Here is a 17,379-nt window from a genome sequence, read left to right on the forward strand (position 1 = left end):
CCCCTCCCTCATCTTTTGCTATCCAGTACTGGGATACTGTAGCCAACAGGAACTTGTAGGTCGACGCTTTAACACTGCAAAACTGATTCCTGGCGGAAGCTATGGTCTTTCTCCAGCAGTTGCTCACTATCTCAAAAGAACAAAGTCAGGAAGGAGTAAAAACAAAAAACAACCCTCAGATACCAATGGATCAACTTATCTGGGCTTGCAAAAACAATAGTAAAGGAAAGGCTGTTGTCTTGTTTGGCTGCATTAAAAATTTGTAAACCCAGGCAAAAATATGCTAAGTGCTGAAGGAAACAGTCTGAAAACGGTAACTGTCAATTCAGCCTCCCGGAGCTTTTCCTTCTCAGATACCTGATACTCATATAGAAAAGACACAAAATTACTTTTATTTACCATTACATATGCAGATCTATCCTCCTAAACTTTTTAATGATAGTCTTCCTTACAAAGTAAGTATATGATATTACATTTTTAACACTTTTTGTACCTAGCCCTGTGACCTGAATAACACAGCAACTTCAAGAGCTATTTATGGAACAGAAATTCCAGAGTAAATATGACACCTTATTTAATACATGTCAAGGAGACAATGTACAAGAATATTCATTGTAGTGTCATTTACAATAAGTTTGAAAATAATATAAATGTCTAGTAAAAGGACAATGCATAAATAATGTATAATATAGTCATATGGAAAACTATGCGTTAAAACAAAAAATTTAAGCTACCAGCTCAAATTAAGGCATTATATGGATAAATTGCAGACACAACACAGGGTAAAAGAAAAGCAAATTGCAGAATGATACACATTAGAATATACTATTTATATATGATTGTAAGCTCTCAACATTACCTCTGCCTTAGAATTTATGATGACAGCAAAGTAAGGTCAGGGAATTGGGATAGTTGTATATTCATTTTATGCACACAGAAATGTTCACTAAAAATAACAGAAAAGTGAGATGAATCGCCCTAGCTGGTTTGGCCCAGTGGATAGAGCCATCAGCCTGCAGACTGAAGTCCTGGTCAAGGGCACATGCTCTGGTTGCCGGCTCGATCTCCAGTGGGGGGCGTGCAGGAGGCAGCCGATCCATGATTCTCTCTCATCATTGATGTTTCCCTCTCTCTCTCTCTCTCTTCCCTTCAATAAAAAAAAAAGAGAATTTTTTTAAGATGATTAACTATATAAAGTTCCCCAAATGACAGGGAGGGAGTCTGATTTAGTAATGGAAATCACTTAGCCGTTTAAGTCTGAAGACGTGTGCTCTATCTCCATTCTGCTACTCACCAAGACACTTTATTTCACCAAGCATCAGTTTGCTCACCTAAACGGGGTTGACAACGCCTACTTGCAGGATAAAGTGGGAAATGTATGCAAAAGAGTTACACAGAAGATCTTCAACTTGCTTTTTTGCCCAATCAGTCAAGAGATCACGTAATAGCGCTCTAAAGCGGGGAAATGGTGAGTCTGCACCTTTTTCATCTAGTTTGGTAAATCGTTAAGTATGACAAAGAACACAACAGAAGAAGGCAACCCCTCGCGCTCCTCTTCGCAATCTCCCATCAGCTGCCTCCTATCCTTTCAGAATTTAGCACAGCGCCCCTCCGCCCCACCCCACCCCACCCCCCAAAACACCCTAGGCACACGGGGACTCCCCGGGGCGCACACGCGGGCGTGGACCCACACTGAGCCCGCAGAACGCGTCCGGGCCGGCCGTCCCCCTGCCGCCCGCGGCGGGCGCTGCGCCTCACCTGTCTTGAAGACCATCTGGTCATCGTCCTTGGACCCGAAGGTCTTCAGCATGGCCACGAAGAGCACCCCGCAGGCGTTCTGGATGCCAAACACCGACCCGTTGCACCACATCGCCGCCAGCATCACCAGCCAGCCCCAGCCGCCCTCGGGAGGCGGAGGGGGCTCGGCGCTCGCCGGCCCCGCCAACTCTACCTCGACCTCCACCTTCTGGGCGGCCGCCTCGGGACCGTCGGAGGGTCCCAGGCCCGAGAGCGGGGCAGCCCCCAAGGACGCGGGGCTGAGCGTCTCTGTCTCGCTCGACCCCTGCGCGGCGGCGGGCTCCGCGGGAGAGGGCACCATGGCCCCGGCCGGCCCGTCGGGCGCCGCGGGAGCACCAGGGGCGCGAGTTGCCTGCGGGCAGGCTCCGGAGCCGCTGCCCACAGCCCGGCGGGCGGGCCAGAGAGACCCAGGCGAGGGCTGCGGGGCCCGGGTGGGTGGGCGGGCGGCGTAGGCGCGGAGGCTGCCGCGAGAAAAGCGGCTGCGCGTTGGAGCCTCTGGGTTCAGGTTCAGGCTCAGGTTCAGGACTCGGCCTCCAGTCCACAGCCACGCACCCCCGCGGAGCCGGGCCCGGCGGCCGGCTCTTAAAGACGCCCCCGCCCCGGCCCGCCGGCTCGGGGCGTGGCTGGCAGCGGGACGTGCCCAGGGTGTGCAGATGATTGGGCTCCGGGAGAGCGGAGGCGGGCCCACTCTTCACCCGGAGAGCGGACCAGGTGCCCGCGAGCTGCTGCAATGCGCGCGCCTCCTCCTACCCAGTGCGGGTACAAAGTGTAGGTCACCCCGCCGAGTGTTGGCGGGAGGAGCGCGTCGCCTGGGTGCGGGCCGGCGGGTCCGCAGGGCAGCAGAACGGATCTTTGGTGTCCGCTCACTGACAGCCTCACAACCAAACGTTGTCTCTTTGTTTTGTTTTGTTTTTGGCATTCATCTCTAGTTACTAATTATAACATGTAAGATACATTATGCCACCTGCCGACTTAGAGAGTCGGAAAGATCAGAGACCTTATTTAATTACTTCATTTCTGCTGCGTTTATGTACAGATTCCTATGAATACTTGGCACCTTGAAGATGCTCATTTTGGAAGACTCACGTGAATACCCAAGTCTTCAAATAAACAATTTTGACAGACAACCAGAAAGCATTACTTTTAAAGTACAGCACAGTTTGCACTTACAAGCTAACACCTGTATGCAACTCCTCTGACTCTCTGAAACGTAGGAAAAAGAGAGGAAGAGTAATTCGCTCTGTAATGTTGAGCACACTTATTAATTTCTCAATTACTCATGTAATTTCAAAGTCAAAATACGCTAGTTACTTTGAGCGCCCACCATTGTGATGGAATACACAGATGAGTGTGATGGATCACTTTTCCGACTCTACCCTTCATAAATTCGTAGAAAGGGTTCTGGGATAGAAAAGGATGCTCAGATGATGTTTTATAATACGTGTTCAACAAAGAGAAGTGGAATGGAACCATTGAATTACATTTGAAACACTAGAGAAGACCTTCTACAGCAAGTAGCCTTCTGAGCTGAGCCCTGAATCAAACAGGGAACTTCAGCAGGCAAAGACAGGGGAAGAGAATTCTGGTAGAGAAAACATACTGTAAGCTGAGGAAAGCAAGGTGTGCTTGAGGAGCAGGGATCACAGCTCAAGTATAAGGTGTCCTAGGGATGGATTTAGAATGATAAACTAAGAATAGCCACACAAGTGCACAAAGAAATTGAATGTACAAGGATCTTATTCCATCATTGTTGGAAGTAAGGAAAAAGGGGAAGCAAAAATGTGTATCAGTAGAGGATTGACTAAAGACATATAACCTCTAAAAGTTATCATATTCACGTCTATTGACTTTAAAAGTTGTCCACAGCCCCATCAGCGTGGCTCAGTGGTTGAGCCTGGACCTACTAGTATGAACCAGGAGGTCATGGATCTGTTTCCAGTCAAGGCACGTGCCCTGGTTGCAAGTTTGATCCCCAGTAGGGGGCCTGCAGGAGGCAGCCAATCAATGATGTTTCTGTCTCTCTCTTCCTCTCTTTTCCTCTCTGAAATCAATAAAAATACATTATTTTTAAAAGTTGTCCACAAGATTTTATTGGGCAAAAGAAGCACATCAAATAAATACCCATGAGTCAATACTGGTATAAGTAAATGATTAAGTACATAAATGGGGGAGGGAGAATTGACAGATCTCTCCTACAGAAAATTCCCAATAATATGCCAACCTCCAGGAAGTGAAGTACAATATCTCACTCCTTAAGTGTGGGCCGTGTATAGTAAGTTACATTTAATTACAACAAAGGTGGCATACTAATTAAGATGTTAATAATTGGAGAAACTGGATACAGGGGTATGGGAACTCTGTACTATCTTTGCAATTTTCCTATAAATCTAAAACTGTTTTAAAAGTAAAGTTTATTTCATCTTGTAAAAATGTATATATGTGTATATGTGTGCATGTCAGTGCATTAAACATGATAGTTTATTTTTAAATTTTCATTTTACATGTAAGTGCTGTATATATTTGTACAGAGGCTATGAAATGTTCTTTAATACATAACTCATTTTCAATATGTTTTTCTATTTGTGTGCCAATTTTATTTCTAAACAGTATATAGTATACCCTAATTTCAGATTAAAGTTTGACACTTTCAGAGAAGTTGATATAGCAGCAGCTCTGACTTAAGTGATTAAAGAGTTAACATCTACAAAGCACTTAGCACACAGCAAGCACTCTGGATATGTTATCAGTGATTATTATCATTAGTATTGATGTCAATGTTTCATTCTAGTGATCTCTCATAACCACTTTTTTATCGGGATCAAAGTAATTCAAGGGGATGTTTACATTTTTATTTTTTTTAGATTTTACACACAGGTGAAACCTTTATTTAGTCACAAATATATCAGGTCAGGAAATTTAAAAATAAAAATATTTAAATTAGGAATTTAGATATCCTTGTCCTCAACTATTATGTTATCTATTCCTTAAAGATAAATTTTTATTTTCTACCAGTTACTCTTTTGTTAAAAAAATATATTTTATTGATTTTTTACAGAGAGGAAGGGAGAAGGATAGAGAGTCAGAAACATCGATGAAAGAGAAACATTGATCAGCTGCCTCCTGCACACTTCCCACTGGGGATGTGCCCGCAACCCAGGTACATGCCCTTGACCGGAATCGAACCTGGGACCCTTCAGTCTGCAGGCCGAAGCTCTATCCACTGAGCCAAACCGGTTAGGGCTCTACCAGTTACTCTTTCCCCAACTCACAAAAGGCATCACTTACAAAATCTGATACAAAATCTCTCTTACTATTAACTTGATCTTTTGGCTCAATAACTCCAGGGCAAAGTATTCTTCCAGACTGTGGTGGGAAGGAGGGATGTATGCTGAAGTTTACCAATAAAATCTAAGTTCCAGTTCATTTACACTCGGAATTGGCTGTGCTTTCATCTACACTGCTTTTCTTTGCTTTTCTCAAATTTCTAAGTTAGTGAAAGAAGAGATTTTATGACATGAAATGAAATAAAACAAAAGCACTTTGCAAATTATAAAGTGCCTTAAACAGTAAAATTAAAGCGTTACTTTAAGTTTCTATGCTCCAAGAAAAAGATATATCTGGATCCCAAATTAGATTCTGGACTGAACTTTTATTAAATCAGACAAGTTTGTGTTTAGCATTTTTAAAAATTTATAATAAAATAAGCATACATTATCGTAGTTTCTGGTTGTACAACATAGTAATTTTAAATTTATATACCTCACGATGTGATTACTACACTAAGTCTAGTAATTATCTTCACCATGCAAAGTTATTACAATATTGTTGACTATATTCCCCATGCTGTACACTACATCTCTGTGGCTTATTTATTTTATAACTGGAAGTTTGTGCCTCTTTTTCCCCTTCACCAATTTATCCCTCCCCTCTAGCAACCATCAGTTTGTTCTCTTTCTTTTTTTAATATGTTTTTATTTATTTCAGAGAGAGGAAGGAAAAAGGGAGAGATAAAAACATCAATGATGAAAATCATTGATCAGCTGCCTCCTGCATGCCCCCTACTGGGGATTGAGCCTGAAAGCCAGTCATTTGCCCTGACCAGGAATCGAATAGTGACCTCCTGATTCATGGATTGATGCTCAATCACTGAGCCACACCAAACAGGCCAGTTTGTTCTCTTTCTATGAATGTTTTTGTTTTGTTTTTAGTTCATTTATTTTTTTTCATTTGTGGGTTGTTGTTTTTTAGATTTCACACACAGGTGAAACCACAGAGTATTTGTCTTTCTCTGTCTGAGTTATTTCACTTAACATTATACCCTCAAGATCCATTCATGTTGTCACAAATGGCAAGATTTCATTGTTTTTTTATGACTGCACAAAATTTCATTTTATGTATGTGCCACATCTTCTTTATCCGTTCATCTATTGCTGGAAACCTAGGTTGATTCCATAACTTGGTTGTTATAAATAATGTTGCAATAAACATAGGAGTGCACATATCTTTTCAAATGAGTGTTTGTTTTCATTCTCTTTGGATAAATATCCAGAAGTGGAACTGCTAGATCATATGATAGTACTATTTTTTTTTAGGACTCTCCATACTGTTTTCCATAGTACCATTTAAAATCCCACCAGTGCACATCCTCACCAACACTTGCTATTTGTTGAGTTTTTGATACTAGTTATTCTGACAGGTGTGAGGGGGTATCTCATTGTAGTTTTGATTTGCATTTCCTTGATGATTAGTGATGTTGAGCATCTTTTCATATGTCTGTTGGCCCTCTGTATGTCTTCTTTGGAGAAATGTCTGTTTCCTGTCCATTTTTTAATCAGATTGTTTATTTTATGTTGACTTGCATGAGCTTCTTAGATATTTTTAATATTAACCCCTTATCACATGTGTCATTTCTGAATATCTTCTCCCATTCAGTTGGTTGCTTTTCATTTTGTTGGTTCCCTTTGTTATGCAGAAACTTTTTACTTTGATGAAGCCCCATTTGATTATTTTAGCTTTTGTTTCCCTTGCCTAAGGAGACATATGCAAAAAGATATTGCTAAGACCAGTGTGAAAGACCTTATTACCTATGTTTTCTTCTAGAATTTTTATGGTTTCATATCTTACATTTAAGTCTTTAATATATTTTGAGCTTGCTTGTTTTGTTTTGTTAATCTTCACCCAGGACATTTTTTCCATTGATTTTTTAGAGAGACTGGAAGGGAAGGGGAGAGAGAGACACATTCAGAGAGAAAAGCATTGATTTGATTGAGACACATCAACTGGTTGCCTCCCACACACACCCTGACAGGGGCCAGGGATCGAGCCTGCAACTGAGGTATGTGCCCGTCAAGAGGAACTGCCTGGGTCTCCAGCAGCCTCTGTGTCACTCAGCCACAATTCCAGCTGATTTTTACAGCCTGAAGGTACAGGGTCCTCTCTTCACAGCACTGGAACTCTGGGCTGAGGGGTTTGGTGTAGGGCTGGGGCCCCTTGCTCCTCACAGGAGACCTCCACAGCCAAGATATCCCTCCCGATTGAAAACATGCCCCACATGGGTGTCGGTCCAGCCCATTCTGGGCCTCCGCCCCTTCTACCAGCCTCTGGGTGCTTTCTTCTTAATTCAGTGGTTCTCAACCTTCCTGATGCCGCGACCCTTTAATACAGTTCCTCATGTTGTGGTGACCCCCAACCATAAAATTATTTTCGTTGCTACTTCATAACTGTAATTTTGCTATTGTTATGAATCGTCATGTAAATATCTGATATGCAGGATGTATTTTCATTGTTACAAATTGAACATAATTAAAGCATAGTGATTAATCACAAAAACAATATGTAAGTATATATGTGTTTTCCAATGGTCTTAGGCGACCCCATATTGCTCTTAATTTGTGCCACGTCAGGAGAGAAATGTGGCCAGGATGGGATTTTGAGTGGTTTTTCCCCCTCTTTTTCATTTCCCTACATTTTCTAATTTTTCAATAATGAATATTTATTTACCATATAATGAAATATAACAAAATGTTTTAATAGAAAATAGATCCTTATCACTTATGATGAATTTACCCTCAAAGTAATCTCTCTGTTGAAAACATAGATGTACTTACTACTCAATATTCACAATGTTAGTGCATGTGTATACCACCAGATAGCTTTCGAGTAATAATTATAAGCATTTATGAGATTGTAGGATTAAATTTTGACTTCTCTCCAACTCATTCTGGAACTTTGGGAGCTGTTCAGCTTCTCTGCACTGCGGTTTCTGGCCACATTTCTCTCCTCACCTGGCACAAATTAAGAGCGATATGGGCTTTGATGGTCAAACAGCCTTTGAAGACTTACTGTTTATTATATTTATATCTACTAATGGTCACTTTATGACATACAAAATTGAGGGAGCAACAGGCAGAATCAGGAAATGGATGGTATCCAGGAATTGCTACAAATATTTTAAGCAATTATCCACTAGCTTCACAAACCAAAAGGGCTTTTTCCCCCCCCTATTTTTTAAAAATACTTTCCAGATCAACCAAACTTTTAAAGCCTTTTAGAGCAGTACCATGAAAACAGCCTTGAGGACAGATAAGACTCCAAAACAACGAAGAGCCACCTAAAGTGGCAATGGTCCTGTACCTTTGTGCACTCGATCAATGACTATCTATTGACTGTCTATTTTCAGGCATTCTTGGGGATACAGTGGTTTATAAAAAAGACAGACATGCTTTCAGCCTTTGGCTCCCAGGAGGCCTAGGTACAACTTTCTTCTGTCATCCAGAACCTAGGTTCATCCGACACCAGCCATCTCCGCCATGCCACCTAAGTTCAATCCCAACAAGATCAAAGTCATATACTTGACCTACCCCAGTGGAGAAGTCGTTGACATATCTGCCCTGGTCCCCAAGAGTGGCTCCCTGGTTTTGTCTCCAAAGAAGGTTGGTGATGACATCACCAAAGCAACCAGTGATTGGAAGGATCTGAGGATTACAGTGAAACAGACCATTCAGAAGAAGACAAGCCTAGATTGAGGCAGTACTTTCTGCCTCTGCCCCAATCATCAAAGCCCTCAAAGAACCACCAAGAGACAGAAAGAAGCAAAAAAAAAAGAAAAAAAAAAAGCCCCATTAAGCATACTGGAAATACGACTTTTGATGAGATTGTCAACAGTGCCCAACAGACTCGGCACTGATTTTTAGCTAAAGAACTCTCTGGAATCATTAAAGAGGCACTGCCATGTTGATGTCCACCACCCTCATGAATGCCCCGGTAGTTAACTCACACTGCTATAATTACTTAACTTGTCCGTCTCCCTCTCTAAGTTCACTGAAGGGAGAGACTGTGTGGCATCTATTAATCCCCAGCACCTAGCACAGTAATCGGTGTTGGTGAAGGAATTAATATATGGTAATATGCAGTGGAATGCTCAGCTAGTTAAGAACCACAAAGGGAAATATTTCAAGGAAAGGTCATTTGACAACCAAAACAAAAAACAGACAAGGACACTGCTGGGTGGTGGTCAGAGAAGGAAGCGACACTTCAACTCAGCCCTGAAGGACCACAGCAAATGCAGAGCTCCTAAAGCAAAAAGCTCTGGGCTGTCCCCTCGGCCAAAAGAACAGGGAGGGAGAAGGTATAAGATGAGATCCGAAATGGAGCAGGAGCCAGATGAAGAAGGGCCTGAAGGTAGAGGAGGCGGGTGGGTGTTATTCTGAGTCCAGCGGGGAGCCCGAAGAGAACTGGAGTGGCAGGCTCTGATGTGCTTTCATCTGTGCCACACATGGTGCCAAGAACCACATTAAGGTAAAATGGCCACCTACGTGGCACGAAAGTGACCACCCCTTTGCTGCATTCATTTGGATACTACCTGGGAGGATTAACTACGGCTACGTATGTTTTATCCTTTACTAAACACTCCCTTTTAATAAAGACTGTGCCAGGTCTTACCCAAGTGTTTACATTAAATCTTCATGCAAATTTTACATCCACCCCACCTGCAAGTCTGTGACATCGGACTGCGAGGCCTCCCTGGGCCAGGGCGTCGCAACAGCATTGAGGCAGGAAGCGAGTCAAGATGGGAATCTGCCTCCGCAACGTTTTTCACACCAAGGCAAATACATGTGCTGTAGATTCTGATCAGGAGCAAAAGTGACTTCCTTCCCTTAGCATATATCTTAAGGCAGTAGGTATATGAAAACAGATAGAATGCAACCCCAACCCTTGTCCCTGAGTCAAGTAGGATGGAATCAACGGGGCAAAAGTAGTCTTACAGGTGTGAGTACGTGAAACACAGTCCCCTTCCTCCCGTTCCCTGCCCAGTTGCCACTGCCTGCTACTCGTTGAAGGCGGCGGCAGCAGCAGCAGCAGCCACAGGAAGGAGACCCTGGGGTCTGTTTCTTTGTTTCATTAGGTTGCTGTCTCTCTCAGCCCATGTGGCCCACTCCATTCATCCAGACACACCAAGGAAAATGGGCACCTTAACTGGGCTTAGGGAAATACTGTGGCCGGAAACAGGTTATCTTACCATCTTTCCACTGCGATGTGCAAGGTCACCTTGCTTTCATAATCTGGAAGATACAAGGACACCAACAGGACAGATACAAGTTAGGGTTTAGAGTAGCGGTTCTCAACCTGTGGGTCGCAACCCCTTTGGGGGTCGAACGACCCTTTCACAGGGGTCGCCTAAGACCATCGGAAAACACATATATAATTACATATTGTTTTTGTGATTAATCACTATGCTTTAATTATGTTCAATTTGTAACACTGAAAATACATCCTGCATATCAGATATTTACATTACAATTCATAACAGTAGCAAAATTACAGTTATGAAGTAGCACCGGAAATAATGTTATGGTTGGGGGTCACCACAACATGAGGAACTGTATTAAAGGGTCGCAGCATTAGGAAGGTTGAGAACCACTGGTTTAGAGGAAGAGGGAGGGAAAAGCAACAGCATCTCATTGAGGTGGCCTCTGAGTGCATTTTAAGGGAGGATATATAGGGGCGTTGGTGGTATAGTGGTTCGCATAGCTGCCTTCTAAGGGAGGATGTGTAAACCACAAAGACCATTTTTCAGTAAGTTTACCTAATGAGAGAGAGAAAGAGGGAGGGAGGAATGGAAGAGGGGGGAGAGAGAAGAGACAGAGACAGAGAGATGATAGATAAAGATAGAGATAGAGATAGAGATGGAGATGGAGAGAGAGAGAGAGAGAGAGAGAGAGAGAGAGAGAGAGAGAGAGAGAGAAGGCATTGGCTAGAAGGAAACAGAGGATCAGAGCAGGGCATGCTTCAACACCAGAGAGCTAGAGCATGGGTGTAGGTTGAGAGACAGCAGAGGTGGCTGAAAGAGCAAGCTCTCAGAGGGGCTGTGAGGGGCCTGGCCTGGCCTGAGCAGAGTGGGCAGCTCACCCTGCGTCACAGGGAGAGCGGGTGAGGTTTGTTGTAAATGTAGGTAAAACGGAGGGGGAGCAGGTTGTTCAAGTCCTCGAAGCTTTATGGCCCAATTTTCTCGATGAAGTAATGAGTCGATTCCTGAGACCAAAGGAAGATGGTCAGTTGGGGCTCAGGAAGAGAGAAGAAACTTTACAAGACTCACTGAAGACTGCTGATTGGCATGGAGGGCCCAGGAGCGAGTGGAGAGAGATCTTGTTGTGGCTGTAGTCCTCACGGGTGCACAGTTTCCTTTAGCAACTGACAGAAGCCTATGTGTCAGTTGGAGGGAGGCAGACTGTGGAGTGAGCAACACAGTGTCAGAGGAAGGGATGGTAAGGTTCATGTTATCCATTGTCTGGTCAAGACTAGATAGAAACGTCAGAGGTCTACAGAGGACTGAACACTCAGACAAACTTGGACAAGTCGGGAGACAGTGAGACTGGAGGGGAACGAGGAAGTATGGGCGTGAGATTGTGACAGCTGGAAAAACTGTATCCTAGGCTTGATTAGTGCCTTCCAAAAGCCCATGTCCACCCAGAACCTCAGAATGTGACCTTATTTGGTATTAGGCTCTTTGCATACGTAATTAGTTAAGAAGAAGTCCTACTGAGTTAAGGTAGGCCCTAAATCCAATTACTGGTCTCCTATTAAGAAAATGGGGATACAGGGACACACACACACACAGAGAATGCACACAGAAAGAGGAAAAACAGAGAGGGACAGAGACGAAAGTGACACCTCTAGGAACCCAGCAATACCAAGGATTGCTGGCAACTACAAGAAACTAGGAGTGAGGCATGGAACAGATTCTCCTAAAGGTGCCATTGAAGGAAGCAACCCTACCAACACTGTGATTTTGGACTTCTAGCCTCCAGAACTGTGAGAGAATAAATTTCTATTGCTTTAAGGCACTCAGTTTATGATATTTGTTACCACAATCCTAGGAAAGTAATACAGACAGGAAGAAGGTTATGGTTGGAGAATTGGGGTTGACAGTGGCACAGCAGTGAGGATGAAAAGGTTTGGTAGATACTAGAGAGAAGCTGTGAGGTAGACTCAGCAGCTCATTAGATGATGGGCTGGTGAGGGGAGGGAAAGTGCCCAAAAGGGGCAAAAATGACTCCAAGGTTTCACAGTCATGAGAGACCACCTACCCCTCTATGAATGGCACTACCATTCCCCCAGAGAAGAAGCAGCAGCCATCTGAGAAGATTCAGCAGGCGTGGTGTCTTCTCTGTTCCCACTCTACCCATGTGGTGATCTCCCTCTAGACGTGTGGCAATAGCAGCCGCCTTCAGGAGTCCTGGGCCTGGGCCTCCTCTGGTCCCCAGGGACTGTGGCTCCAGGGGATGCTGGGTAATTGTAGTCAGGTATTACCTCCGCCCCTACTTCCAGATCACAGCCAACGCTGCTCCTGCTTCCTGTGTCAAGGAATAGAGTGAAGAAATAAAATGGAGTCACGATGGTCAGCTGATGAATTATTAAAATAAAGTAGGCGGGGGCATGAGGAAACTATTCTATTCTTGCCTTACTAGCCTGAGAACTTAATCTTCTGAACTTTCTAGTCCAAGTCAATGCCTGGATATACATCAGATCCTCAGATGACTATCAGAATGACCTCAAGAAGAAACTGTTTCATTGTTTAGACCACCAGATATCTGAAGATTGCTATCTTCAGAGGCTAAGAATGCAGGACCACAAGACCCGTTAATAAAGCTTTGTCATTTATTTCTAGCCGGAGCCTTCTGACTGTTTTTGAGTATGTCCAAAAGGACCCATCTCCTAATGTTATATTATATCAGACTCTGACAATAGTATGTTGTTGTTGTTCTTTTTTGTTTAAAAGTACAACCCTTGGTCCACATTCTTGGCATAGAAACAAAGGGCTGGTTAAAGATAATACCTTGTTGTAATGGAGCCCTGGAGATTAAAGCCAGAGGATCCGGGTGGGCAGCTCTCGTCAAGAGCCTGAAAGCCCTCTTCCTTCCTTCCAGCACCATTTTGATGCTCCTCTTTGCTCTGTTTGCTCAGATGGCTGTAATAGAATCCTCTTGCTCCATCTGCAGCTTGATGCCAAGAGAGAATTCATGCTTATTTATTAAACTTTGGAAAGAACAGAGTTGAGTAGGATGAAAATTAAGAATAGGATCAAATAAAGGCTTAATTGTTCCATTATGCATACTACCACCCACATTGCCCAGGTCTGCTGATTGAGAGATGGTAAAAGGAAAGGGCTGGAGGGGAAATAATCAGAGAAACAAGTGAAAGGAACGTTTTCTTTACTAAAGACTCTTCTAGTCCACATCTCTGTGTTACCCAGTGATTTGACCACATTTCAAATTATTTTTTGCTTCAATTGATTTTTTTAAATATATTTTATTGATATTTTACAGAGAAGAAGGGAGAGGGATAGAGAGTTAGAAACATTGATGAGAGAGAAACATCGATCAGCTGCCTCCTGCACACCCCCAACCAGGGATGTGCCCGCAACCAAGGTACATGCCCTTGACCGGAATCAAACCCAGGACCCTTCAGTCCGCAGGCCGATGCTCTATCCACTGAGCCAAACCAGTCAGGGTGGTGAGATTTTTTTTTTAATATTGATTTCAGAGATGAAGGGAGAGGGAGAGAGAGATAGAAACACCGATGATGAGAGTGAATCATTGATTGGCTGCTTCCTGCATGCCCCACACTGGGGACTGAGCCCACAACCTGGACATGTGCCCTGACTGGGAATCGAACTATGACCTCCTGATTCATAGATTGATGCTCAACCACTGAGCCACGCTGGCTGGGTGTGAGATCTTAATTTTAAAATGATAGATTGGACTAAAGGCAGGGAGGTTAAGGATGAACAATGACAGGCAAGGGTATGGAGAAAAGAGGCAAACTGGCAGAAAAGAGAGAGAGAGGAAAGACTCCAGGTGAACTTGGAGATCCCTGGCTGGGCAAGGCGATGTGTGGTAGTGCTATTAACAGAGGTGAGGTGTACAACATAGGCAGCAGGTTTGACAGGGGAATCACACATTCACCTCAAATCTGTTTAATGCATGTGGGTGCTCTCCAGGAAAAGACACCCAGGAAGCAGTTGACAATAGACACCATAGAGCAGGAGTAGGAACTTTCAGCACAGACAGATACAAATCTACTGATGGAGATGCACCCCCAGGGGGAGAATCAAATGGATGCTACCAGACAGTTTAGGAGTTAAGTATGAACGTATGAGCTACTTATTACTTAGTCACTAGAAAGTACTTGGGGAGAAACCAAGATGGCGGCATAGGTAAACACCAGAGATTGCTGCCTCGCACAACCACTTCAAAAATACAACTAAAAGACGGAACGGACATCATCCAGAACCACAGGAAGGCTGGCTGAGTGGAAATTCTACAACTAGAAGGAAAGAGAAAAGCATACCAAGACTCAGAGGAGCTGCGGTGCGGAAGTAAAATACAAAGGTGCGGAGGTGCGTGTGGAGCGGGCTGGCAGCTGAGGGCACAGTTGTCTGTTTCAATCGGGAGGGAGTCTCAGGCTCTGAGCTCCAGTTCTGGGCAAGTCTCTGGGGACCCAGACTCAAACGGGAGAAGCGGGACTGTCTGGCATCCGTCGGAACTCGAGAGCAGCTTTCTCTCCGAGGTACTTGCAGCAGTTGCTGGGACACTGAGAGGCAGAGCCTCTGGGGATGGGACTGAGAGCAGCCATAACTGCTCGCTCTGCCTGCCCTGTTGATCCCCTGGGACCCGCCCTGCCCAACCCCTGCACAGAGGCATTTGCTGGATAGCCTCAGGCAAAGGCTAGATTAGCACCTCCCTAGAGAACAGAAGTTCTCCCACTGCAGACACAGCTGATTCTCACAGCCAGTTAGCCTGGAGGTCAAATCCCCCTAGTGTTACCTACAACAATCAAGGCTTAACTACAACAAGACTGTGCACAAAGACCACTAGGGGGTGTACCAAGAAAGCATAAAAAGTGCGGAGACAAAGAAACAGATCACAAATGACAGAATTGGAGGAAAGCAAAATGCTGGATATAGAGTTCAAAACCACACTTTTAAGGTCTCTCAAGAACTGTCTAGAAGCCGCCGATAAATTTAGTAAGGCCCTCGAAAAGACTGGTGAGACCGCCGATAAATATAGTGAGATCCTCAAGAAATCTAATGAGACCCTCGAGGTTGTGATAAAGGACCAACTAGAAATTAACCATACACTGACTGAAATAAAGAATATTATACAGACTCCCAACAGCAGACCAGAGGAGCGCAAGAATCAAGTCAAAGATTTGAAATGCGAAGAAGCAAAAAACACCCAACCGGAAAAGCAAAATGAAAAAAGAATCCGAAAATACGAAGATAGTGTAAGGAGCCTCTGGGACAGCTTCAAGCGTACCAACATCAGAATTATAGGGGTGCCAGAAGAAGAGAGAGAGCAAGATATTGAAAACCTATTTGAAGAAATAATGACAGAAAACTTCCCCTACCTGGTGAAAGAAATAGACTTACAAGTCCAGGAAGCACAGAGAACCCCAAACAAAAGGAATCCAAAGAGGACCACACCAAGACACATCATAATTAAAAAGTCAAGAGCAAAAGACAAAGAGAGAATCTTAAAAGCAGCAAGAGAAAGAAACTCAGTTACCTACAAGGGAATACCCATATGACTGTCAGCTAATTTCTCAACAGAAACTTTGCAGGCCAGAAGGGAGTGGCAAGAAATATTCAAAGTGATGAATACCAAGAACCTACAACCAAGATTACTTTATCCAGCAAAGCTATCATTCAGAATTGAAGGTCAGATAAAGAGCTTCACAGATAAGAAAAAGCTAAAGGACTTCATCACCACCAAACCAGTATTATATGAAATGCTGAAAGGTATCCTTTAAGAAGAGGAAGAAGAAGAAAAAGGTAAAGATACAATTTATGAACAACAAATATGCATCTATCAACAAGTGAATCTAAGAATCAAGTGAATAAATAATCTGATGAACAGAATGAACTGGTGATTATAATAGAATCAGGGACATAGAAAGGGAATGGACTGACTATTCTTGGGGGGAAAGGGGTGTGGGGGATGCGGGAAGAGACTGGACAAAAATCGTGCACCTATGGATGAGGACAGTGGGTGGGGAGTGAGGGCGGAGGGTGTGGTAGGAACTGGGAGGAGGGGAGTTATGGGGGGAAAAAAGAGGAACAAATGTAATAATCTGAACAATAAAGATTTAATTAAAAAAAAAATACGGGACGCTTTGCCCTAACTGGTTTGGCTCAGTGGATAAAGCGTCGGCCTGGGGACTGAAGGGTCCCAGGTTCGATTCCGGTCAAGGGCATGTACCTGGGTTGCGGGCACATACCCAGTAGGGAGTGTGCAGGAAGCAGCTGATCCATGTTCTCTCTCATTGATGTTTCTAACTCTCTATCCCTCTCCCTTCCTCTCTGTAAAAAATCAATAAAATACATATTTAAAAAATAAAATAAAATAAAAAGAAAGTACTTGGAAGAGTCGGTGACCCAACAGGTAGGAGCATAATAGATGGAGAAAGCTGTCAGGAGTAGGCATATCCGTCCAAGGACACCAAACTCTTCCACACTGGACCAATGCCTGGGGGGAAGGTGAAGAAAATCCCTCAGGTGGAAGGCAGTTGAAATCCTTCCTGTCTTTTTCTGTGTTTGACTCTTGTCCATTGCCTCTCAACCTCATCTATAGTCCAAATCAAAACCTGCACGCCACAGGGGAGTGAACACCAGTTGGACAAGTTAGTCCTCTCTAGATAGCTCAGTTGCTGTAACCTGGGAAGGAAAAGCGACTTATTTTCCTTGTTATAAGGTTTATTTTGTCACCATTATGAAAAAGATATAATAAAAGAAAATTGGAAAAGAATAAAAAGAGAAAGAATACCTATAGTTTCAAAAACCACCTTGTGGTATATATCCTTCCATTCTCCTTCTGCGGGAGCTGCCGGGAGCCGCCAGGAGCCGCGCTGCTTCCACGGGAGCCATGTGACTTCTGCAGGAGGCAGAAGCGAGCTACAGTGCCCATGGGAGCCAGGAGGGACCCACGCTACTTCTGCGGGAGGTGGGCCCACTGTCTCCTCTCCAGGCCTGCGCTCGGCCGCAGAGGCTGTGGGGCAGGCCCCCTGTCCCTGTCCGTGTCTGCT

The 17,379-nt window shown here is 44.0% G+C and overlaps 1 protein-coding gene across 1 annotated transcript in view; it reads right to left on the bottom strand.

The window, feature by feature from the left end:
- The window catches only part of SLC16A10 (solute carrier family 16 member 10), a 97,929-nt gene extending 95,578 nt beyond the window's left edge, over positions 1-2,351 (bottom strand). The window contains exon 1 of the mRNA XM_059700695.1: positions 1,759-2,351. Coding sequence (XP_059556678.1) covers positions 1,759-2,098 — 340 coding nt within the window. The 5' untranslated portion in view covers positions 2,099-2,351. The remainder of the gene's footprint in view (positions 1-1,758) is intronic.
- Positions 2,352-17,379: the final 15,028 nt, after the last annotated feature.

Source organism: Myotis daubentonii, chromosome 6 (assembly GCF_963259705.1).
Source record: "Myotis daubentonii chromosome 6, mMyoDau2.1, whole genome shotgun sequence".
Classification (NCBI taxonomy): Eukaryota; Metazoa; Chordata; class Mammalia; order Chiroptera; family Vespertilionidae; genus Myotis; species Myotis daubentonii.